This window comes from Perca fluviatilis, chromosome 5, assembly GCF_010015445.1.
Source record: "Perca fluviatilis chromosome 5, GENO_Pfluv_1.0, whole genome shotgun sequence".
In the NCBI taxonomy this organism is placed as follows: Eukaryota; Metazoa; Chordata; class Actinopteri; order Perciformes; family Percidae; genus Perca; species Perca fluviatilis.
The window spans coordinates 8,849,910-8,875,698 of record NC_053116.1 but is presented as its reverse complement, the minus strand read 5'-3'; the positions used below and the strand labels follow the sequence as shown (position 1 = coordinate 8,875,698).

General features: G+C 44.6%; 1 protein-coding gene across 3 annotated transcripts; it reads left to right on the top strand.

The window, feature by feature from the left end:
- The first annotated feature begins 576 nt into the window (after nt 1-576).
- On the top strand, nt 577-25,789 carry nfatc2a (nuclear factor of activated T cells 2a). 3 transcript variants are annotated; one of them, XM_039800986.1, is made up of 10 exons: nt 577-1,116; nt 3,259-4,183; nt 4,323-4,491; nt 8,213-8,415; nt 8,541-8,713; nt 11,961-12,101; nt 14,792-14,847; nt 14,967-15,099; nt 15,632-16,354; nt 24,895-25,789. In XM_039800986.1, exons 1-10 carry the CDS (start codon nt 1,059-1,061, stop codon nt 24,948-24,950), a joined length of 2,637 nt encoding a protein of 878 aa, XP_039656920.1. In that variant the 5' UTR covers nt 577-1,058; the 3' UTR covers nt 24,951-25,789. The 3 variants fall into 3 exon arrangements, with proteins under 3 accessions (XP_039656920.1, XP_039656918.1, XP_039656919.1); XM_039800984.1 differs by lacking the exon at nt 577-1,116 and adding an exon at nt 2,571-2,859; XM_039800985.1 differs by lacking the exon at nt 577-1,116 and adding an exon at nt 2,572-2,859 and having other exon boundaries at nt 15,632-16,348.

Genomic DNA, 25,789 nt, shown 5'->3' with positions numbered 1-25,789 from the left:
ATGTGTGTGTGTGTGTGTTGACATCCCCCACAACACAAGTAACTAATGAAGTTCCGCGTGGAAATGAAAAAGTGAATCTGTAGGATGCTACCTTATGTAACTTTTATTGCAATGGAATGCAATGTGTCCTCATGACTACTGGGGTCAGTCTATGTAGTGGTCTTGTTCATTCAGCCTTTTTTTTTTTCTTTTTCTTTTTTCAGTCAAGCATCAGAAGATGCTGCAGATTTCCATGAGAAAATGGAAAAGGGGGAACAATGGAATTCTCTATGTTCCATGTTCAAAACGTCAACTTAACCATGACCACAGAAACATTTTAAAGCTGTCTGGGTCTACACAAATCGTTCACAAATCTGAAGATAGAGTGAACTGCTAGACAGGAAAGTCTAGTACACTGTGTTAAGTACATTTCATGTAACCTATAATGAAACTTCCTAGCTATTTTTCTCCCTCTCTCTCTCTCTCTCTCTCTCTCTCTCCCTCTCCCTCTCTCTCTCTCTCTCCCTCCCCCTCTCCCTCTCCCTCTAGCCCCTACAGTGTCCTACAGTCATTTCTTCATCCCTACAATGAAGTTCTTGTGTGCTACTGTCTGAGAGAAGCCGCAGAAATGCCTTGGCGCAGGATCCGGAGACGTCATGGATTCCTGAGTGTGGGGCTTTGCAGGAAAGCCCTGAGTCTCCGACATGGACCGGCTCCAGGTTTCCATGGCAAAGGCGCACAAACAGGAGGAAACACTGAGGGAATCCCGTTATTTTACAGCATGGGAGCATTATAAACACCCAGAGCGGGGAAGGAAGCCGCTCTTGATACACAAGTAATCCTTATAGAGCTCGAGGAAGGGGGACTTCATACCAGATCCATTGCTGGAGCTGCTGCGGCTGCATGCTTTTTTAGAAAAGAACGGGAGTTTGCGCGCACAGCTGCTGTGTCGCAGCTTGAAGTTTTGTCTCCTTTCGACATTTTTTAACCGAAGAGAGCTTCTGTTATGGTTATTAGCGGAAAGTAATTTTTCTTTTTATTTCTTTTTTTTCTGTTTTTTTTTTTTCTTTTCTCTCCAGATGTTTAGAGAGACTTGGATGCTGGCGCAGTACCACACCATGAGGTCGATGGATCAAGGTACTGCTGAAGTGTTGTGATTATCTGGTAATCAAACCATTTGATTTTTAATTGATAGAGTAGTGTGACCCCCCCCCTCGGAGGGTTTTTATTAACTCTGTGACGATGTGGGCTGTGATGTCATGTGTCAGTTGTCTGTCTGTCTGTCTAAACAGTTCCAGAGATAGATCGGATGTTGATGTTTGGGATGGGGACACGCTGCTGCGGCTTTTTTTTTAAGGTGATCCGCGCACAGCAGCGCGTGCCTTGGCATCGCCGGGGAAACGCCAACATATTGGGGGAGAAACGCAGCATATCATTGTCATGTCATGTTACAACTTCACTTTATCGGCGCAACATAGCAGGGTACACTTTGGATGTTAATGAAAAAGAAAGTTAATATGAGTTATATGACATGCTATCAAACATTAGATGACAGCAGTGTGTGTTATGAGAACAAAAAGTGCACATTTTACATTTTTCGAGCCTGCCTGACTACTCAACTGACATTGGGTGTGGCTAGAATTAATATATTTAGATTTAATTGCCCGAATAGGCTACTTTCTAATATCCTGACTGATATGGTAGCCTACTTTTGCTTTGCCACTGGTTGTGGTTCATGTGGATTGCACGCCCAAATGAACCCATAATCAACATTATAGTCAAAGTTGGGATATTTTAATCGAAGATCAGGAAATGTAAAGTTTGCCATGTATGGGTAGTTTACGTTTGTTTTGCTGACTGAGCATACAGGCTGCGCTGCGTCGCACCGTGCGTCAATCTGGGGATTCCCTCAGGAGAGCGTTTTTATGAGCTGCAAAAGAGATCTACGCGTCGTCTTTGGCTCATTGATTTCATATGATCCGATCCAACCGAGGGAACCAGATGAATTCATCCATCCGTCTACCTCCTATATGTAGAGGACACACACACACACACACACACACACACACACACACACACACACACACACACACACACACACACACACACACACACACACACACACACACACACACACACACACACACACACACACACAGACACACACACACAGACCTGGAATAATGCGTCCCGGCCCTGTTTTACCGGATAGTGCAGTCAGCACCCTGCTGCTGCTGTGTCACTGTCCCGTGTCAGACACCGGGGGCAGCAGCAGCCTGCGCACAGACACACACACACACACACACACACACACACACACACACACACACACACACACACACACACACACACACACACACACACACACACACAGTCTGTCAAAACACGCTAATCTGTCTGAATGGGGCATCACTTCCAAGCTGCACATCTCTGCTTTTTTCCTTTTCTTCTTTCTTTCTTTGACGCATCAAAGAGGAGGGGAGGCGTGATCACACACAGAGATGAACTCGAAACTCTGTTTGCATTCAGTGTAAAAAAAAAAAAGAAATAGACCCGCCTTCATCTGAAAATAACTGCGGCGGGCTGAAACAGGAAACTTGTGCGCGGCTTCACCTCTTTGCAGGGCTCGCTGATGCATCATTTGGCACTTGCGCAGGTTCCCCATATCCAGCTCAGCCGCGTCTCTGTCTCTGTCGCTCTCAGCCTGAACTCGGAGGGAGTCGTGATAGGGAAACAAATTGAGACAGATGACCTCTTTTTACAACGAGAAAGAACTGGAGGAAGAGCTCAGCCGAGTCAACTGCCCTGATGAGGATTTGGAGTTCGAGTACTTGTTTGAATATGAACCACCTTGCTGCGACTTCGCTGCGGGAGATCAAGGTCTGTCTCTTTGGGAAACCCCGAGTTGACTCCTCTCCCTCTCTTGGGCTATTTGGGACTGAGATTTAAAAAGCACTTGTCTGGGCCTGTGAGGCTTATTCGTGTGAATGAAAACAAGAAAAGCAGGAGTGAAATGTGACAGGCTTCTTGATGAGGGTTCTGACATGTAGCCACGTGAGAGAAAATGTCAACATGAAGAGGCCAGTTTTTAGCACAAAGCTGTTTATTTTTAACAATTTGACTTAACACAACAAGATCTATGTCCACAGGTGGAGTTACTTGTGGCCTTTAGAGGTGCGCTTTGTTATTGGAATGATGGGAAATGTCTCCAATTCCAACGCATAATATTTTTTACAAATGTCTGTTTTGTGATGATTTTTCATCTTTCCTCCCGTGCAGATGACCCCAACCTTGCACCTCACAAAGTCCTCAGCCCTGAGTCTGAGCAGGGATTCCCCCTGGAGGAGGCCTCCCCGTACGGCATCAAGTCCTGCAGTCCCTCCTACAGCACCGAGGTTCTCTCTGGGTATGAGAACCAGGAGGCCCGACACTACCTGGACAATACCCGGCCTGCGGGCCTGGCCCTGAGCCCGCGGATCGAAATCACCCCCTCCCGTGAGCACTACAACCATGGCCGGGACTCCCTGCAGAACCACCACCTGAACATTAGCCCCAGACCCACCCTCACTGTGCCTGGCCATGAAAACCTTGCCTACCGTGAGCCTCAGTGCCTGAGTCCCGCCAGCAGCAACTCCTCCACCAGCTGGCACTCGGAGAGCTATTCCCCCTGGGCGTCTCCTTGTGTTTCCCCTAGCAACGGCCAGAACCCTGGAGACCTGTGCCCTAGATTACAGAACATCCACACTGGCTCCCCGCGCACCTCTCCGGGCACCTCTCCTCGCACCAGCCTAGCTGAGGACGGCTGCCTGGGACCCCGCTCGCCCTCTTCCAGACCTGGCTCCCGCTCCACCTCCCCACAGTGCAAACGCACCTACGACATGTACAGAAATCCAGGCTTAGTGCTTGGGCACCGCTCCCGCAGTCCCTCCCCCCTCAGCGCCCATGAAGATCACAACATAGGCGCCAACTATACACCCACCAGCCTTGCCGACGCCATGAATGGCTTCGGCAATGGTCAGCCAGGCCTGGTGCCCACTAAAATAGTCAAGACATCCAACCAGGTTTACACTCTGTACCCAGAGAACCACGCAGAAGGGAACTACTTGGTGTCCTGTGACCAGGACATAAAAGCCAAACCTGCGGCAGAGCCTTTCTTCGTTATCCCCCCAATCTGGTCCAAGCCGCTGGTTTCCAGCATCTGCAGGTAAATCAGCAGAAAGGCCGGGACCTATTGCTTATGGCTAACACACCTATCACAAACGATACATTTCCATCTTCTAAGCAACATGACTTTAATCATTTCCATGATTTCCATCCTTTTCTGTATCCTTCCTGTTCTGTAGCATCCCTGTGGCTTCTCTTCCCCCGCTGGAATGGCCGATCCCCAGACGCACAGACCAGTATGAGCTCCACATTGACGTGCAGCCCAAGCCACACCACAGAGCTCACTATGAGACAGAGGGAAGCAGGGGTGCAGTCAAAGCCCCCACAGGAGGACATCCTGTTGTGCAGGTACGGCCAAAAGAGGATTAAATAAACAAAGTCCTTGATGCCATTAAGACTTGTACCAAATTGTGAATTTAACACTGCATTTAACGGCCATATGAAGGCACGTTGTCAGGTTTGTCCATTAAATTACGGTAGCCTTCCAACTGGGAGCTTGGGGCGGCCCTGATAGGAGGGCTTGCGTGTAATGGTATTTCCTACTCATTATGCACTCAGTGGCGATGGTGTTATTGCCCAGGGCCAGCTGTATGAAAATGACTTCATGTGAGTTACTCTGGATACTCTCATAGCACATTTGCTGTTTTTCACTCTCACAAATGCCCTAACCCCAGACATACAGTATGGCACACTGTAACCACCCCATAGCCTTATGAAAACCTTCAGAACGGAACTCAGGTCAGTGAGCAACACAAGCTCTCTGATTTTCTGTTTTTTTCCTGCCTTCCAGCTTAAAGTAGTTTGCTGTTGTGTGCCCTCGCCCCCATGTTGTGGTTAAAAACCCACACAAACAGGCCTGTGTTCATGTCGTCCCTGACTTCCTCTTACACACTGGTTTGTTGACTGCGTGGGTCACGTATTAGGAAGCTAACATAATGTGTTGTAACACTCTCTAGATGTGTGTAAATGAAATGAATAGTGGATGTGGTCAATGATTGTTGAAGAAAATTGTGAATCTGGGTCAGTCACAACATGGAATTCAAACACAGATTCAAAATTCTAAATCCTTTATTAATCCCACAATGGGTACATTTACATTGTTGCAGCAGGGGAGAGAGGAAAAAAAAGTATAAAAGACTAGAGATAAACAAACAATAAATTAGTATAACTAAAAAGAATAAATTACCTTTTTCATGGCAGACATGTTGACATGTCATAGTAGGAAAAGCACAGGTGTATTCCAAACCAATAATGATGGCTGCATTCCACTTAGGAGAGGTCCTGGTATTGTGCATGCTGACTCACTGAACTAGCTTACTGGGACACTTGATGGAATTGAGCCATTGTTAAAGCGTAACTCTCGCCAAAATGCAACCTAGGGTCTTTTTGTGAATGTACCCGAGTCAAACTTACGTTTAAAAGCATATTTAGAACGGAACTGCCACTTTTAAGATTTACCTATTTTCATTTTTTGGTCAAATGGCCTTTTGAATGGGAGTGCTAGGGGCACTTTTATGCTAGCTTCAAAATAGCTATTGTAAAACACTAAGAAGGCTCGACACAACATGAAACTTTGCTCAAAGTATCACCAGGGGCTCTACACCTTAACGAAAGCGTTGACAACATTGTTTGTGTACCCAGAGTTTACTAAAAAGAAGGGTTTTGAATAACTCACCATAGCTCTTGTTGTTTCCGGCCGCAGCCATTTTATCAGTCAAAAACAGTCGATTTCCGAATGCAACGTAACAGGGAGGAGAGTAAAGACGGAAAGCTCCTAAAGCTTAGTTCCATATAAATGCACGGATAATTCGTTGTTTTGTCGTAGGTGAAAAGCAATATTGACCTTGTAGTTGAAAAAGGAGCCTCATATAAGAATGACATTTCCTCCTATGGAGTCCGTTCATTCGCACTCCGACACTTTTTTACTGCCGAGGTGGTAGCAGCCGGAAACAACAAGAGCTACGGTGAGTTGTTCTTTTTAGTAAACTCTGGGTACACAAACAATGTTGTCAACGCTTTCGTTTAGGTGTAGAGCCCCTGGTGATACTTGGAGCAAAGTTTCATGTTGTGTCGAGCCTTCTAAGGGTTTTAAAAATAGCGATTTTGAGGCTAGCATAAAAGTGCCCCTAGCACTCCCATTCAAAAGACCATTTGACCGAAAAACGAAAAAACAGTAAATCTTAAAAGTGGTGATTCCGTCCTAAATATGCATTTTGAACGCAAGTTTGACTCGGGTACATTCACAAAAAGATCCTAGGTTGCATTTTGGCAAGAATTGCGCTTTAAGGTTATCAATTTCAGCTGTGCTTTTCCTACTATGACAAGTCAAAATGTCTGCTGTGAAAAAGGCCCATAGTTACAGGGTTTCCCCCAGTTTTTTGCAAGCCTGGTGGCCCACTGGGCCTAAGTTGACCCCCACCAGGCCTAAGACACTGGGAATAATTTTTGTATGTATTTTAAGACGTTTTTAAAAGCTACAGTAACAGCGGGACGGCTCGGTTAGAAAATTAGATGTATTCATGTTTTCAAATCTCCAGTTAGCCTTTAGCATTGACTTCATGTAGAGCCCATATGGAATCTGTCTTATAGTTTTTTGAAATTCTCAATTTCATGCATTCCATGATTCTGTCAGAAACTATTGGGCTCTACATTAATGCTGCCATCGGGCTGTGACTGGCCCCAGCTGGGCTCTCGTCGGGGGGAGACACTAGCCACCTGGCTAAACAACCTTTCTGGAGGAAACCCTGAGCTAAATAGACTGTTGAATTTCGAAATTGTGCTGTGAGACACAGTTTTGGCTCGCTGTATCGTCCAAGAAAAGGTTCAACTTCCCTTTCTTTGGGTTACCGGGGCAACATTTCAAAGCTGTTTGGGTTGCTGATAGTAGGGACTTGTTGGAAATAAAGCTTCCCTCGCTTCTTTTCCATTTTCTGCCCATCCCCGAAGGCCTCACCCTGAGGTCAGTTCTGCCTGGTTTGCCAGGCCAATCAGATGGTCAGGCTTGGCTTGCCACAGCTGCACTCCTTCATCCCGTCTTTCCCTTCCTCTTCTCCTCCTTCGCGCCCTGTTTTTCCCTCTTCCTCCCTTCCTCCTTCCCGCTCTCTCTCTCTCTCTCTCTCTCTCTCTCTCTGGAGCCTCGTACCCTCCACTTTACTTTTCCTACACTGCTTTCTGTCATGACTCACTGCTCCAGCCACTACCATGACAACGGGCTGACTGCTCACATGGCCTGTTGAGTGTTTGCAGTCAGCTTCCTCTGTTTCCCTCCGTGTGTCAGCTACCTGGATGTGGAGCCAGCACGCTCGCTCACGTTGCCATAGTTTCTGCTCACACTCGGCGGCCGGCTGCCTGGAAGTCTGTCACTTGCATTCACTCAGATGATCATTTCTAAAATGTGATTGATGCATTATGTAGTTTTTCTCGACCAATCTTAAAACAAATGGTCTTAATATGAAAAAAATACCTTCTCCAGCTCTATCAGCGTTAGTTAGAATTGCTGTGGAAAGGCAATAGGACTTACTACAGTGACATTTTCCGTAGAAAGCCTTTAAAAAAAAGTTTGTGCCGTTTGTGGCACCCCCCTCTGCACCCACTTATTTTCTATGACAAAGGTTATGCACGACATTGTACACACAAAAACAGCATTTATATGCATGTTGATGCTTTGTGGTTTTTGCAGGTTTCCTCAGGAGGCACTCTCAGGTTAAAAGTAACATCTCTCTCTCTCTCTCTCTCTGTCTCTCTCTCTCTCTCTCTATATAGCTATCTCCAGTTCACAGCTTCACCTATCTGATACCTATCTGATTACTTGTATGCCAAATGTGTTAGTCAGGCTGGATGTTCATGACCGTTTCAGTCAGGACCGCTGCTAAATTCCTTCATCTGGTTCCTGAGGTAGCTAATCACACTGATTAGCTACCTCTGGGGGGAAGCAACATGTGGAAATGCAGAGTTAGAACATGCAGCTATGGAGAAACAACCAGTTTAAAGTGACTTAAACATTTCCTCCATAGTGCACTGTGTTCAGCAGACGCTTTTAAGTGATTCTGACTTTCTTTATTGTCTGCAGTTACACGGCTACAGAGGCAAGGAGCCACTTGGTCTGCAGATCTTCATTGGTACAGCAGATGAGCGCATCCTCAAGCCCCACGCCTTTTACCAAGTCCACCGCATCACTGGTAAGACCGTTACGACCACCAGCTATGAGAAGGTCATCCACGGCACCAAAGTCCTGGAGATCCCCCTGGAGCCAAAGAACAACATGAAAGCAATGTGAGCATTTAAGAATTGTGCATTTCTGAATCATTGAACATCTTCCCACTCAAACGTGGCCTTTTTTTTTTTTCAATATACATTCCCATTGTCAGTTTTGCTTACATATTTATCCCTTGTGACAGAATCGACTGTGCTGGGATCCTGAAGCTCAGGAACGCCGACATCGAGCTGAGGAAGGGCGAGACCGACGTCGGGCGGAAAAACACGCGCGTTCGTCTCGTGTTCCGTGTGCACATACCTCAGCCTGGAGGACAACACGTCTCTCTCCAAGTGGCCTCCCATCCTATCGAGTGCTGTAAGCTGTACACCTTAAACACTTTTACGATATACCTTTGTGCTATTTTTTACCTCATCTTTGAAATCGGGTTACGAAATCCCCGCGTGCTTCCTGTTGCAGTCAAAATGCTAATGTTTTCATAAGTAAACAAAACTTTACAATAAATTACAAAAGCGTAATGATTCACTTGAAGAACAAAAAAAAAAGCCCTGTTTGTTTTTGTTTTTTTTACAAGATAACCATCTTGTTAATTCAGAAACAAGATAGTAAACTCGGGAAAAACAGGGCTTTTTTTTTCAAGTGAATGCATTATGCTTTCATACTAAATAAACAAAAAAAGGAACCCACATTCAGTTTGGAGCTGGGCTGATAGTCCAGAGTCCTGTGCACAAAGATGTCTTTATGCAACCAGGGCTTCCATCCAGTAGGTGGGCGCCGCATGTGTCCGTGCCTGTGTATCTGTTTGTATATGTGCGCAGTAGTAAAGCCTGTGTTTGGGTACATCAGTGCATGTGTACACAGTGTTATTAAAGCACCTGGTGTTATCAAAACCCAAACAAGAAGGCCCTTTATCTGGCTTAGATTAACACCCTGGTTAAGACATAGCATTCAGCATATCAGTGACACGGGCTGCATGCAATATGCTCCTGTCATTGTAAAAAAGAATCATCACGGCGAATACGATATAATTTATAATCGTCGTTTCCCGTCTGTTTCCCGATCACAGAGCGGGCAGAACAACAGTTATTAACCTGTCTGTCACAAGACAAACTTCAGAACAATTGGCGTCAGTGAAAACCAATCAAGCGTAAAGTTGCTTACAATGCCACCTGTGACACATCTGTCAGGCCCGGTGATAAGGCCACTGTGTCACTGATGGTGTGTTTGAGCAGGCAGGGCCCCTGCTGGTGTCAACCTCCTTTTTGCTTTATCCACTCGTGGTGCAGTAGGGCGGACAAACCTGTTCAAAGGTTCAGCTCGGCTCAGTGAGTGTGGAGTTTCAGCTGAAATAATGGGTGATCATAGGGTACAACATGAGAAAGCCACACTGACATTAACTCCTCAACATACCCTATACCCCTATATTCAAACCCTGATAGAGCTCAACAGTGATCGCCGACTTTTTTAACGTCTCAGTTTGCGGAATTTTTTTTGCCCCGTTCAGTATCTCCATTGACGTTTCATTAAATGCCTATATAATGACGTTTAAGCACTCACTGGATCGGTTCGCAGCCGAGTGTGAAGATGAGGATCAGCACCTCTAGATCTGAGGCCATGGTTCTCAGCAGGAAACCGATGGAGTGCCTACTCCAGGTAGGGAATGAGTCCTTACCCCAAGTGAAGGAGTTCAAGTACCTTGGGGTTTTGTTCGCGAGTGAGGGGACAATGGAGCGGGAGATTGGTCGGAGAATCGGCGCAGCGGGTGCGGTATTACATTCAATTTATCGCACCATTGTGACGAAAAGAGAGCTGAGCCAGAAGGCAAAGCTCTTGATCTACCGGTCAGTTTTCGTTCCTACCCTCACCTATGGTCATGAAGGCTGGGTCATGACCAAAAGAACGAGATCCAGGGTACAAGCGGCCGAAATGGGTTTCCTCAGGAGGGGGGCTGGCGTCTCCCTTAGAGATAGGGTGAGAAGCTCAGTCATCCGTGAGGAGCTCGGAGTAGAGCCGCTGCTCCTTTGCGTCGAAAGGAGCCAGTTGAGGTGGTTCGGGCATCTGGTAAGGATGCCCCCTGGGCGCCTCCCTAGGGAGGTGTTCCAGGCACGTCCAGCTGGGAGGAGGCCTCGGGGAAGACCCAGGACTAGGTGGAGGGATTATATCTCCAACCTGGCCTGGGAACGCCTCGGGATCCCACAGTCGGAGCTGGTTAATGTGGCTCGGGAAAGGGAAGTTTGGGGTCCCCTGCTGGAGCTTCTCCCCCCGCGACCCGACACCGGATAAGCGGACGAAGATGGATGGATGGATAATGACGTTTAAGCCTGGACCCAAGCCAGCCAGCTACGAGATGAATCGTGACCATGAAACTACGCAAAATAACATTTTTAAAATGGCAAATTTGGCAAAGTGTGTACAGAATCGGGTGCGGTAAACTTTTCCATGGTAACAGCTAGTTCCACCAATCAGACGTCGCTGGTAGGGAGTGTAGTTTTACTCTGTGAATAAAACATGTTTTTCTTAAAACAAGGCTGATTTCATGCAGACTTCTAGCTTCCACAAGACCAGAAACCTTCTGTTTACAACCTCGTAGCTCGTGGTCAGTCCATCTTAGATGGTTTAGACATTATGGCTGATAAACAAAATCCTTATGGAGAAAATCAATGGGATTTTTATTTCCCAAACCACACTGTTGAGCTCTATACTCCTATCCCATCAAGTGGACATATTTCTTGTAATGCCTTCATTTTATGCACACTTCACAAATATTCTGCCTGACATGTTTGGCATCTTTGGACACTTTGAGATCTCCACTAGAGTTTGAAATAAAGTCCTGTGAGATTGTACAATGTTTCAATGCACAGCACGAGTTTGTAATGACTGAATTCATTTAACAAAGATTCAACATTTTGAGCGTCACATGCAGTAGATATTGCAGGGCTGTGGTATCAGATTGCATCAGACTTTAGTTAGTTGTTCCTCTTACTCTTCCTGTACAGCACTTTACTGTATGTAGACCAAGGCAACCTCCAATATTACCTCTCCTCAATTGTGGGTTGTGATTGTGGAATGACATCAGCGTCACCTCTTCTTTGTTAAGCACAGTCACTTCTGGGTTACGCATTGTTTGTGCTCTTGTAAGAAATCAATACAGAGCTTTCAAATCAAGTGTTACATGTGTTGTCCCTGCAGTTTAGGGCTGCAACTAGCCAATATTTTAATTATTGACTGATTAAGTGCTGATTACTTTTTTGATTAATCGATGAATCTACGAAAAGTTTTAAAAAACTAAAACATTCACAGCTGCATGCAGGTGACGTCTTCAAATGTCTTGTTTTGTCTGACCAACACTTTAAAGCCCAACAATATTCAGTTTACAAAGATATAAAATAGAGAAAAAGTTGTAAATCGTCATATTGGAGAAAGTAAGGACTTTTTCACTAAGTTTGCTTGAAAAATGACCGAGCTGATTATCAAAATAGTTGCCATGTCATTTTAAAGTGAAGTGAAATGCTGGTTTATGTGCTAAATGTTCCCCTTATGTGAGCGTGTGTGGCAGCAGATAGACAGTAAATGTAACACAGCACCCCTCTGTGTGTCCCGGCAGCCCAGCGTTCAGCCCACGAGCTTCCCATGGTGGAGAAGCAGGACATGGACAGCTGCTCTGTTCTGGGAGGCCAGCAGATGATCCTGACTGGGCAGAACTTCAGCTCCGATTCCAAAGTCATTTTTCTGGAGAAAACCCAGGGTAGGTGGCATCGCCAGCTCATTAGAGCTGGGCGATATGGAGAAAATGGAACATCACGATATTTCTGACGAAATGCATTGATGTCGATGTTGCGGCGATATTGTAGGGTTGACTATTGGTGCTTTCACAAAATATTTACATAATGAGAGTTTTGTTTTTCACCAATAATGTGGATATAATGACTAAGTGGGTAAAGGCAAATAATAAAACTAGAACAGTCAGTTCAGAACATTACGTCACTTTACCGTAATGTAGCCTTTAAAACCAGAAAAAGACAACACATATCACAGTATCAAAAATCTAAGACAATATCTAGCCGAATATTTGCCATGACACAAAGTTTATTTTTTATTAAATTAAATGAAGCTAAACTAAAAACTCAACTATAGGTTGTTGGTAACGTTAAAAACATGCGTTTCCTGGGAACCTAACCTATGACTAAAGCTATGAAACCTTTATGGTCTGTGCATCTGTTAGTTCTGCTATTACACAGTGTCACAGTAACACCACAACACCAGTGATAACAATGACTCGTAAGCACCTGTGTCTGTGTAACACGTTCATATACCCCCCCCCCATCATTGTATAGATGGAGCCACGTGAGCTATTTGCATGATCCAAATGATAACGCTGCAGCCTCACTTCCTTTTGCCCTTTCCTCACTGACTTCCATGATGTCTTATCGCTACTCAGATGGGCCTGTTGTGTGATTATTAGTTCTGTGTGTCACGTGGCGTGACACATCGTTGTTGACACCTCTGGTTGACGCCTATCGATGTAAGGAAAGAATAGATTTTTATGTTTGTTTGTGGAAGAGAAATGCAGCCTTTTTTCCTTTTGTTATGTAATATTAGGTTCTGTCGAAGATCGACGAGACAGTTATGTTAAAATGCTCTCTGATATTGTGACTCACTGATTCCACTGCTGTCAGCTTGGCTTTTTAAAACGAAGGCACTCAAACTTTCATTTTTCTCTCTCTCTCTCTTTTTCTCCGGGGTTCCCTGCCGCTGTGTTACGACACACAAAACCGTAATGGATAGTAAGACGGAGTCGGAAAAAAGAAATCCGACGAGGAGGGATTGCCATTGTTTTGGAGAGTTTCTGTATGACACAAAGTTCTGGACCAGTGAGAGACAGCTGCCTCTGGCTGGAGCTCCCCTGGCTCCTGTGCTCGGACAGGGAGGGCTGTAAGGAGGGAGGGAAAGCTTCCCCCCCCGGCCAAGGGGGATCGTTTACAAATGTTCAATACCGATACCGATACCAATACCGTGACTTCCTAATCCATACCAATTTTCTAAAACCAAAAGAAATTACACCATTACCGCTCAAATCTCATTATTTATTTTTCAGCTCCTAACGTAGAGTATTTCCTGCGTGTCTCTATGACGTGTTAACTTTAGACAGCCAATCACAAACATTATTAGATCTTGGTAGAAGCATGCTGCGTGCTTATTGGCTCACTGACGCTGATGAGATTTACTCCTAAGGTGTTGAAATTGGGTATTGAATGACGAGGCATTTTTCGATACTCTGTACTTCAGAGGCAATTCTCTCGATGCCTAAAAAGTATTGAATTCGGGAACCCAGCCCCATAGAGGGGGAATGACCTGCAGCAAAGGGTCGCAGGTCGGAATTGAACCTGCAGCAGCTGCGGCGAGAAATGAGCCTCTGTACATGGGGCCGCCATTCTACTAGGTGAGCGACCCGGGCGCCCCGTGCTCGGGCTTTCTCTCCAGCTCTCTCTCCAGCTCTCTCGCTCCCCGTTTCCACCTCCACACACAGTTGCCCCCAGAGGGGTATCCCTGAGAGTAGAATTGCAAACAAACACAAACACCAAGAAAGCAGTAGTCACCATCGTTTTGTAAGATGTGGAGAGAGTTGATCATTAAAAATACATTTTGGAAAAAAAGAAAGAAGAAAAGTTGGCGAGATGTGTGGAATCCCTTTTTCTCCTGCTGACTCATTTAAGCCATGTGTTTTTAATTTGACAAAGGCTTTCCCACCTACAGCAGCATTCAAACAGAACTCCCTGCCATCGTGTGTTAGGGCATGTGGAGTTTACATTTACCAGCACCCTTTTTAGTTTTCTACTTTTTCGCCTAAGCGACAGATTACATGTAATCTGAAGAAGTGTGATGTAACATTACATAAACCAGAATCGTTACAGGCGGGAAGCAAAGCCTGCAGGTTCTCATTACTTCCCTGCTAATGTTGGTGTTTCTGTCAGCGCTGCATTCGAGAGCACACAGGAGCCACACACAGCCAGGTGTCTCTCCGATTAATAATGGATGGCTACGTGTGCGGGGTAAACCTGCAGATCACCTTTTAGCTTTAGCTGTGCTTGGTGGTGTAAGAGGAAGTGGTTTTAAAAGTGACATGCATCAAGAGGCCTTTTCATGGATGTGAAATCAGATGTTGCTAGACAGACGTTATAATGTATAATGGCTACAAATGTACTACATATAACTGTATTTTAATTCTACATTTGTAAAATACAAACAACTCTGAATGAGCTGATTCTTGATTGTTTGCAATTCAGCAATTTCCAAAAGTACAGGCTAAAGACTTGCTGAGTTATACCACCGTCTAGTACATCTTGAAACAATCAACCTTACTGACTTTATTGCGGAGTTAATTGCCACATTGTTTAAGACTCGGTTTTCACTTTCTCTCGTTTTCTTCTTTTCTAGATGGGCAGCAAATCTGGGAAATGGAAGCAACAGTGGACAAAGACAAGAGCCAGCCTGTATGTATTACAGTATAATACTTGTATGATACCTGTAAAACACACCAAACGGGTCAGCTGTCATGATTCACAATTCAAAGCACAAGGTCTGTTTCAGAACATAGAGCATTGTCTTGCAGAGTATGCTGTTTGTGGAGGTGCCGTCCTACCGAGACTCGTCTGTCTGCCATTCTGTCAAAGTCAACTTCTACGTCATTAATGGCAAGAGGAAGCGCAGCCAGCCTCAACATTTCACCTACACACCGCTGGCATGTAAGAATGCTGCTCAGCCTCTTTGTGCTATGCTTAGCACAGTGTGGGATTTGAATGTAAAGTGATAATAATGATTATTATTGTCATGAGTTCACTGGAAATCTCAGTAGGTAATGCTTTTTAATGTACGCACTACTTCCTCTCAGAATGTTTGCAATCATAGCTGCTACACGATTAAAGGCTCCACATTCGGTCAGTATACAAAGATGGCTTCTCGACTTCATACACATAGCAAATATGGAACCCACAGAACCAGGCAAACATCCAAATCCAATCCAAACGGAGGGGTTTTAGGGATGGGGGAAGGGTGAGGCAGAAATGATTATTATTTATCCATTTTTTATTTGTTTTGTTTTATTGTTTTCTCATGTAGTTGATCTCTGGTTTTATATTGATCAATGCATGTACATTTGTGAATATAGTTGGCGATCCATTAAGTTGTAACCTCACCTTATATCATTTTATGTAAATAACAATAACAATTGATCACAAAAATACAATGTTTACACTCATGTCTTTGATTTTTTTTCAGCTCCATCCATCAAGACAGAGCCCCTAGATGAGTATGAAGCGGACCACATGGGTTTTGCCATGCCTCAGATCTTGGGCTTATCCCCTCATTCCTACTACCATAACCCGCGCAGCGTCCTCCACCCAGACAACGGCCTGGTCTCCGGCATGGCCTGCCAGCGTCTCAGCTCCAGCCTTCCCAGCCAAGACGCCCGTTTCCAGCAGCAGAGCCCAGCCATCGTCTACTCCCGCGGGGGCAAGAGTCTGAGCGGCAGCCCTGGCCTTTATCAGCAGACTGGAGGGATGATGCCTGACCCCCACCGGTCGGTGCTGGTCCACACGGGCTCCCCGGCTCAGTCTGTAGGTCCCATCGGTGCAGGCCAGCACCCTTCCATCATCCAGTTCTCCCCCATAAACCACCACCTGCTCCGGGGAGAAGAGCCTCAACCTCTCTCTGCTCCGCAGCCTGACAGCCAGCAGATCATCTACTGCGATGGCTACTCCCCACAGGCAGCCGCCGCCCACTCACCCACACCCCCCCAGGCTCAGGCCCAGGCGCAGGCAGTGAACCACCTTGCTCAGCACTATCCCACCGTGATCCAGCAGCAGCCATACGCGCAGAAGACGCAGCAGAAAGGCCGGGCTCCGCCCGGCACGGGGCAGATGGAGGATCCAGGAGACGGACAGAGGAGGGTGACTGTCAAGGAGGAGAACTTGGACCAGGCCTACCTAGATGATGGTGAGTGTAAGTTCATGCTTTTATACTCTGCGTGAGTGGGATCACATGACATGTTTGTGTTCACATTGTGTGTGTCTTATCGGTGTAATGGGGTTAAAAAATAAGCAGGCAGACAAGTGATGAATATGTGCAATTCCCTTTTTTAATGAAAGAGATCGATGATAAGACCCGCTGACAGAGATTTGACTTTTCCTAAGAACAATTCAAGGATATTTACAGTATGATCTACGTGATGTAGTATCCCTCTGAACAAAGCCAACAGAAAAGGCTCACACTGTTAAAACAATCCTCGACAGGAGCTGGAGTTATGTTCCACTCAAGGTGGAAATAACAGGGATTATGAGTCATGTGTTTGTACTTACTCTTGTCAACCCCATTACCCTCTGACAGAATGAATGTCAGGCCACATCCAGCAGCAGGCGGGAGGTTAAACCTCTTCCTTACTTTGGTTAAAGGTTCTCTAAACTGGATTATGTTTTTTCAAGAAAATGCCTCTGAAAGTGGTACCGTATTTTTCTAATCTTTAGTCCGTGTCAGCAAGGTGAGCTTCAAGGCGCTGGCACCCCAACCCGATTATCGGCCGTCGGACAGTCTGGCGAGGTCAGTGACTCGAGTCTGTCCGGTGTGTTCTGCACCGTCGGCATCCATTTTGGCCGATTTGACTTGTTGAATTGGACTCAGTGACCAATCTGATTGGTGGAGTGCCAGCCCTTGACTGGCGAATCAGTGCTTCTTCCACAAGAAGAAGCCCGAGAGCTGACAACGCCAGTGTCATCTTACTACTCGCCATTGTATTTTCTTCCGTTCAGCGAGTAATGACAACAGCGATCCTTGTTGACTACTATCAACACTCTCTGATGAAAACAATGACTGACGACGGTGTGCTCTGTTTACTAGGTCTAGAGAGATGTTCCGTCTTTTCCGGGTAACATTTTTTGGGAGACAATACAGATTAGCGCCGCCTGCTGTTATAGAGATGTATTACGTCACCCTCAGAACGTACGCTCAAGATCGGCGTGACTTTTTTGAGAGATGGGAGCCGAATGATCAGTCCGACTGCCTTTTTCTGCCGACGGTCGGCCGTCGGGTCGGTGTGTCAGAGCCTTTAAAGGCAGTTTGAGGTTGTCAGCGCGTCGCCGCATTCAACAATGTTCATTCTGCTGGTCGCAGGGGTTCGTCTGGCACGCCACTCATCAGGAAATCAGCTTTTCTCTCTCCTTCGCATTAAGGACAGAGAGGGAGTGAGAAAAAAATTGTCACTCTCCTGATCGCCTGGACATGTTGACACTGTTATGAAGTGAAAAACAACTTCCATGGCAACCATTGTCAAACAGTGGAACGGGCTGCCTGGGAGAGCTGGGGAAAGCCTCTTTGTTTGTTATAGTTGGCTGGGGCTTCTCCTTGGCCTTACGCCCCTCGATTCTGTGGGGGAACCCACCAGAGGATTATTATTATTATTTTTTTCTTTTTTTCGACTGCACGATTCTGCAAATCTGGCACAACAAAGTCCTATTTGCAGCTGCTCTTCTCTAGAAATCCAGCCTGATCCCTGTAAGATAGCGGGAGGGTGGAGGGTAGGGGGAAAGGAAAAGGGAAGGGTGTGCGTGTGTGTGTGTGCGTGTGTGTTTAATGGAAAAAATGAAACAAAGAAAAAGGGCCAGCAATGGAATTTGTGTTTCTTGGATGGAACTTGCAGGGTTTCCCTCCACAGTAAACAGCAACAGGGCTGTGGGGTTGTGAATTAACATGGAGTCAGAGGAACAGTCAAACTGGGCCTCCTGTTTGATCCTCCCATGATTAGGGATGGGTATCGCCAAGGATTTCCCGAATCGATTAGATTCCAATTCACAAGGTCCCGATAAGGTTATTTTCAATTCGGTGTCAATTAGGTTACGGGAATTTCAGCCACAATGCCAGTTTTGCATGAGAAAGAGGTTCTCTGAGAACCTTTGCTGTAAATTGTACAAAGCAAGAAGCAACTCTCAAATAGTTTTTATAATGCACCAGGTGACCAAGAAGTGACCCCCAAAAAGTTTGTATAAAGTACCTTTTACTTAAACATCCATCATGGATTTCTGGATTTTATGAATCGATATCAGATCACTCACAAACAAACACTCAAACAAAGATAATTTAAACCAAGCCCTACCCATCATCAGATGGTGCGTCCCAAAGTGCCTCTGCATCCTTGTTCAATTTCAGTTTTTGTTTTAAATAGCGCTTTACCTTCTTTCTGGAAGTCTTAAAAAAAAAAAAACTAAAAGCAGAATTAGCAGCTACTTTAAAGGTGCTCTAAGCAATGCCACGCTGCCAACTGCAGGTGATTTTATTATTTTAAAACTACAATATAATAATGCCACATCCCTGAATGTTAAAAGCGTAATGCATTACCAGTTGCAGGTGGATGGTCTGCCCCCCTGCTTATCCTCCTCCAGGTGATAATCCACCCCCACACATTGTACGATCTACTTCAAAAAAGGGGGGGAATTCCCGATATTGAAAACTTATTTTTTTCAGACAGAGGCTGAGAAGTTATGTGAAGTCAAAAATCCCCTCTGTGTTTGACTGCAAAGGTGTTGATCCGGACCACAAAACAATCATTTAAGTTGGGACCATCAAAACACATTTTCACCAAAGTGAGATTGTCAACATTACTCATCGAGACGCGCGTTTCAGTCTGTAGTCATTTGTGAAAAGAGTGTGATGCCACATCCTGGTATCGCCCCAGTGTTGTGGTCGATAACTGTCACATCTAAACATGCCTGAACTGTGTCAACTTTAGTGAAGAGTGTTAAATGAAAGTCAGGTATTTCATTTTGTGCCAAAACGTGGCTCATCATCTCCCACGCAGAGGGCTTTTATCTGCAGCCCTCACACAAGTTCCCATGCCTCCATTTGGTGCTCAAACAAGACACTGTCTGTTGATAAATATAAATATCAATCTGTTCAACTGGAAAAAAAGATACCTGTGGGTAGGGCTGCTCGATTATTATTTTTGGTCAATATTGAAATCACGATTATTTAACACGATTACTCATGGACTTATGGAAAGATGTTGCATTTATTGAAGTTAAAAAAACAAACAGTGAAACAGATTAAATAAATCAACAGTGAAAACACCTCGAATTGTGAAATTTCCCTTTATACTTTCCCCGTTTGAATTCCCCTTCAGGACACAAAATAATAAGAGTTTGCTTTCAAAATGTAATGTGCAAAACAATTTTCTCGATTACATTTTATTATTGTTAGAAGCCGAAATCGCAATTAGAATTCAATGAATTGCAAAGCCCTACCTGTCTTGCCTTTGGACCACAAAGGTCCAGAATGTCTACCACAGAGTTTGTGAAAATAGCAAAAGGGCCTCGGGCATAGTCTCTGAATGCTGAGAGTGACAGATTTAGTGGGTGTGGAATAAAGCCCAGAGGCAGTGGAGCAGGTGGAATTGTTCCAGCAGGTAGAGATCAGGGCCGGGAGAGATAAAGCACACAGCAACAGCCCGGTGGACACGCATTAGTCTCAGCTCACTTCCATCCCATTTGAAAGGCTTGATCAAATACACAACCTAGCTGTATCCACACGGGGCTACGGCCCGTATTGAGGAGCGTGTGACAACTGCTTTCGACCAGGGGCGTCATTTCTTTTTAGTTCATGGGCAATTTACAGCCCGATTTGATCTCAAGTGGGCCGGACCAGTAAAACCACTTCAGCAAGATCAGATACCCTATCTGCCAACCTCCTAAAAACTTGGATATTCTCTAGCATTAAAGTGGTCAATTTGGAGATTACTTCTTTGCAATTTTCACACTCCAGTGGGACTACTTGGACCCTATGGCAGGCCGGTTCTGTTTGATATCCTGCTTTAGACACTTACTGTATATTGATACATTTACAGTGTACAGTTAGTTTATTCGTGGGTGTAGATTTTGGTTTTTGTCAGCCTCTTAAAGATATTCTATTAAGCAAAACTCATATGTACGGTTCAGGATGCATCAGTTGCTGTAGTAGTTCCCTCAGTCCATACTTTATTCCAAATGCATTTACACTGCAAGACAGGGAGGCCAAAGTCCACAGTTTCTTTACAGCAAGACTGTGAGGCTGCACTTAGCCGCAGTGATGCTTTGAGCTAATGCTAACATGCTGATAATAAGCTGGTGTAATGTTCACCATACCATGTTCACCATCTAACATTAGGTAATAAGCTCCAAACAGAAAGGACAGCTGACGGGAATGTAATTAGCTTTGCAGGTATTTGGTCTTAGACCAAAGTATTGGACAAATTGAAATCCTGACCTGTTGGCGCTAGTTGAAAAGTCAGGTTATCACCATTGTTATTGCAATTTATCCTGAGGGTAACATCAATGTGTGTACCAAATATTACAACAATCCATTAAAGAGTTCTCGAGACATTTTCCTCCAAACAATAAATGGAATGGAAACGTTACAGGATCCCCAAAGTTATTAGAATTTATCCTCTGGGCACCATGAATGTCTGTACACATTTCATGGCAATCCAAGTAATTGTTGAGATATTTTTAGTCCAAAGTGGTGATTTGACCAACCAACCAACCAACCAACCAACCAACCAACCAACCAAACAAGACATTGCCATCACTGGAGTTATGCCACTAGAGTGGGTAAAATGTATTTGTAAGCTCATCTGGGTTAATCAAACGAAGTGGGTATCTAAATCCCCTCTCTCTGTTTCCATAGACAGTGTTGCTGAACAGTGTTGGAGGGATAATAAAACAAAGTGAGAGGGAATGTTGTACTAAAAAGACAGTAGCATTTGTTTCAACTTTTGACTCCTCACAGTACCTTAATTTGCAATTTGGAGTACATTCCTGCAGAGTGACAGAGGAATCTTCCTTTAGAATCCTATAAGAAAGGAATCTCTTCACAGCCAGTGTAGAGAGAAGGAACAATAACCGTGACCAGCGACTCTTTCACTGTGCATGTGCGCATTATCTGAAGACAAACACTGGAGCACTGACACACCAGATCTGTGGTGAGATTGGTGGTTAGCTGTGAGTCCACTCTCTCTACTTTCTCTTTTTTTTTCCGCTTTTTGCTTTTCAGCTTCACGCTGTCATTACAATCCCTCGTCTGCCATGAGCATACTGTACACCCTTCTGCACACAAACACGTATACTGTATTAACATGCAAATGCTTGCAGACACAAACACACACACACACATATTCCAGGTCGCAGCAGGCAGTGTGCAGCGACTGAGTTAGCTACTGTACAGGGCGTCTCTCTCTCTCTCTCTCTCTCTCTCTCTCTCTCTCTCTCTCTCTCTCTCTCTCTCTCTCCTCTCCCAGTCGCTTGGTAAACAGTGCAGCTCATTGGTGCAGAACTCAGGAGCCAGACACTCACCTATTGAACAGACTAGCCCGAGTGTTCCCCAGGCCAGCCTCAAACAGCTGGTCCGTGCCAACCCTTCATTAGATTCAGTAAAGCCCCACTGTATGTTGCCCCACTGCGGCGCTCCTGCTGCTTCTCTAAGCTTGTTTTATGCTCAGGAAAAAAATCCTGTGGCACCGTTGGGGGAGATGAAAGTTTCTTTAAGGCATTAGGTGTCAGAGGGAATTCCACTACAGACTAAAATAAACAGGGACGCCGATGTTGTGACGACAGCAGAGCACCCGGTTTGGCTGCTCCTGCAGTTTTTGCAACCCTCAGATGCCGCTCTGGCTATAAAATGTGCTCAGTGTTGAGCTGCTGTAACGGGCAGTTTCTCTCTCACATCTGCAAGTGATCAGATCAGAAAACAGAGACGGACAAAGGTCGGCTCGTTGGATAGAAGAGGATGTCTGTCCCATTGCTTAATTAGATTTCATAGCACTTCGCTGCAGTTGTTGGTGCTACTTTGTCATTTCAATTAGAAATAATAATTTTCTATCCATTGATCCCTGTGTTTTTATTTACACCTCCTCACTGCTAGTCCTAAATAAGAATTTGCCATCATCTTGAAACTGTTTTGAGCTAGTTTTGGGGGGGGATCTGTTCTGCCCTTCCACAATCCCTCATCTGCTTAGATGTGTGGGCTGTGCGTGAGATGGTGTCTGGTTTCATTTTACATGTTTTAAAAGTTGCACCCTTTGCCTTTGCCACTATGTAAAGCGAGGCTTAAAAATAGAGCTGACACAAGCCCACTAAATAAAGTTTCTCTAGCTAAAAAGTCAGGTTATCACCATTGTTATCACAATTTATGTCAGGGTAACATCAATGTGTGTACCAAATATTATAACAATCCATTAAAGAGTTGTCGAGACATTTTCCTCAAAACAAATGGAATGGAAAAGTTACAGGATCCCCAAAGTTATTTTAATTTATCCTCTGGGCACCATGAATGTCTGTACACATTTCATGGCAATCCATCAAGTAATTGTTGAGATCATTTTAGTCCAAAGTGGTGAATTGACCAACCAACCAACCAACCAACCAACCAACCAACCAACCAACCAAGACATTGCCATCCCTGGAGTTATGCCACTAGAATGGGTAAAATGTATTTGTCAGCTCATCTAGGTTAATCAAAAGTGGGTATCTTCCAAAGTTAGTTTTCTTAGTGTGAAATCCCCTCTCTCTGTTTCCCCTTTGCCTTTGCCACTATGTAAAGCGAGGCTTAAAATAGAGCTGACACAAGCCCACTAAATAAAATTTCTCTACCTCTAAAATAAGGCTGTGCAAGGCAGCAACCATTAGTATTTTGAACAGCTGGTGGTTCTTTCAGTCGTGAATCATCTTAATTTCTCTAATCTTAACATTTTTCATCTTTCATTAATCCTGTTGAGTAAAAGGAATAGTTTGACATATTATCCTTCTTGCTAAGAGTTAGAATAGAATGAGAAGTTTGTTGATTATGAGGCTACAGCCAGCATCCAATTAGCTTAGCTTAGTTTAAAGCTATAGTGTGTAGTTTCTGTCGTCCCCATGAGGAATTCTAAGTAATGACAACAAAATTGAAGGCGCATCCACATGATACAAGCCTTCCGTGATCGCAAACAGCCCCCACCCCTCCTCCACACAGTTGCTAGTAGCCGAGGAGGACACGGAGGCTTAAAAAAAAAACATGACGGACTCTTCAGAAGAGGTAATTTCGAGTTTCTGCACGCAAAAGTCGCCGGACGACACAATCTTCTGAACATCGCCATGCTGAGAAATACAAAAAGTTATGCACTAATGCTTTAAAGACTGAAAACAGGGGGAAACAGCCAGCCTGACTCCGTCCAAAAAAAAACCTGCTACCGGCACTTCTAAAGCTCACTAATTAACACATTATTTTTTGTTTCTTTTCAAAAGTGAGCCAAGCTAGCTGCTGTTTGTAGTCTTTGATGCTAAGCTAAGCTAATCTGCTGCTGGCTGTAGCTTCCTATTTAGTGTACAGATAGTGGATATCCAGCTTCTAATCTAACTCGGCAAGAAATATGGCAAAAACGTGTATGCCAATAACTTTTTTACAAACTGCTAAATGCACCATCAATGCTGATATTCCGATTTTACCCGTTGCCACGGTTACAAAATCACACACACGATATGCTCTGTAGTGGCTTGGTTACAGGCAAAAAGCTTTTTTGGCTCACTGTGAATTACTTATATTACTCATCGACCCTAATGGGTTCCCCGATGCACAGTGGAAGTAGTGGCACTGGCCTATAATGTCTCCTACTCTCAGTGTACACAGCCAGCCAGCCAGCCAGCCAGCCAGCCAGCCAGCCAGCCAGCCAGCCAGCCAGCCGCGCAGCAGGCTTCCAGGCCTGGACTCCCAGATAAACACCAGAGCTCCGCACAGACGCTGTGGCATATCTGTCAGTCACACAGACTCCTTATTCCTTCCTGATGATACTTACATACTTTCACTTAAGTAACATTTTGAATGCAGGACTTTTAACTGTGTGTTTACAGTGTGGTATTAGTACTTTTACTTACATAAAGGAACTGAATACTTCTTTTACCACTACCTATTACTATAAATTTGACTTTATGTCTGTGTTTAAACAAAGGTGAGCAGTTTCACTTCCTCTTCACGTTACCTCTTGGATGTCAGTGTTTTTTTTTTATCAGCACATACACAGCAAAGCTTGAAATACTTACAGTACATGTTGGCAAAATGTAAGGAATCTCAATATTTAATTCAAATTTTATTTTGAATGCTTTACACAGGTTTCATGCCCCAGCACATCGTGGTTCTATTTTTAAAACAATGACACAGACAGTTTCCATTTCAACCCCCATCCTCTTCTGTTGATGTGTGTACACACACACACTTTCAATCATCCGAGCAACAGGCAGTCACCGCTGACGAGCTCTTGCGTTGCTCTGCCTCTAGTGGTTCCTCGACATTGATGCAGCCTTCGTCTGCCTTCCATCCACGCCCTGCGCACAGATGTAAAAAAAATAAATAAATACTGACCCTCTATGTCAACAGTATTTCAGGAATATAATCAATTTCACGTTTTAATGTTTGCTGTTTTAACACTTATTATTATTATTATCAATTGATTGTGTTTCCGTCTGACATCCCTCTCTTTCTTTGTTTTTCAGTGAATGAGATCATAAGAAAGGATCTGACGGGCGTTCAGGCCAGAGGGCAGACATAGAGGACAGACCGGAATGGGAAATGACGACAACGTCACCCCCCTCCCGACAGACAGACAGACAGACAGACAGACAGACAGACACACACACACACAGACAGTCTTCAACCTTCCACTGGTGACGCACATCCACCAGAAATCAGACCTTCTCTTCCTTCGTTTTCTTTAGCCACAGAAATAGAAATATCAACTCCCGGCTGCTGTGTTTGCGTTGGATGCTTTCCTGCAATAAACCTTGTCTCGTTTGACAAACACAAGAATTCATTTGACCCATAACGTCTGTCACCAACACCCAGCAGCAGGTCTCCAACCAACCAATGAGAAACAACGGGTAAATGTGCCTTAAGTTTTAGATTTTTTAGATTTGTTTGGATGCAGTTTGTTTTCCAAAGGAGTACAGAGATGAAACAAAATAAAGCATTAGCCATATTCTGTCAGTCAGGCAATAAAGCCCACACCTGTTTGCCTCCCACGTGTGCCTCATACCGGTGAATGACAGTTATGTAGCATCATTTTGAAGTAAAGTGTTTGATCAACAGCTTGTATTTTCCTACCAAAGATTCAGCCCAATTACGATACTATCACATGTGTCTTGTGGCCAACAGCGTGCCATCTTTTTGTTTCATTCTTCTTGCACAAAGTGTGTACTACACTCTGTGTGTAGTGTAACTTCATGTGTTTGACATGAAAAGATTTCATTTTGAGCTTTCATGCTGATCATCTCATTTTAAGTGCAGTTTTCTAATGGAAGTGAAGCGCACACTGCCTTAACCATACACAAATGAACTATTGTGACGCCTCCTAATATGCACTGTTTTCAATAACGGGGTCAATGTTATTTC

Excerpts from the sequence above, each read along its gene's own strand:
- nfatc2a (XM_039800984.1), top strand. The coding sequence starts at position 2,727 with ATGACCTCTTTTTACAACGAGAAAGAACTGGAGGAAGAGCTCAGCCGA. Across the intron at positions 4,492-8,212 it reads GAGGACATCCTGTTGTGCAG|TTACACGGCTACAGAGGCAA; the intron begins GTACGGCCAAAA and ends TATTGTCTGCAG. Across the intron at positions 15,100-15,631 it reads CACCTACACACCGCTGGCAT|CTCCATCCATCAAGACAGAG; the intron begins GTAAGAATGCTG and ends ATTTTTTTTCAG.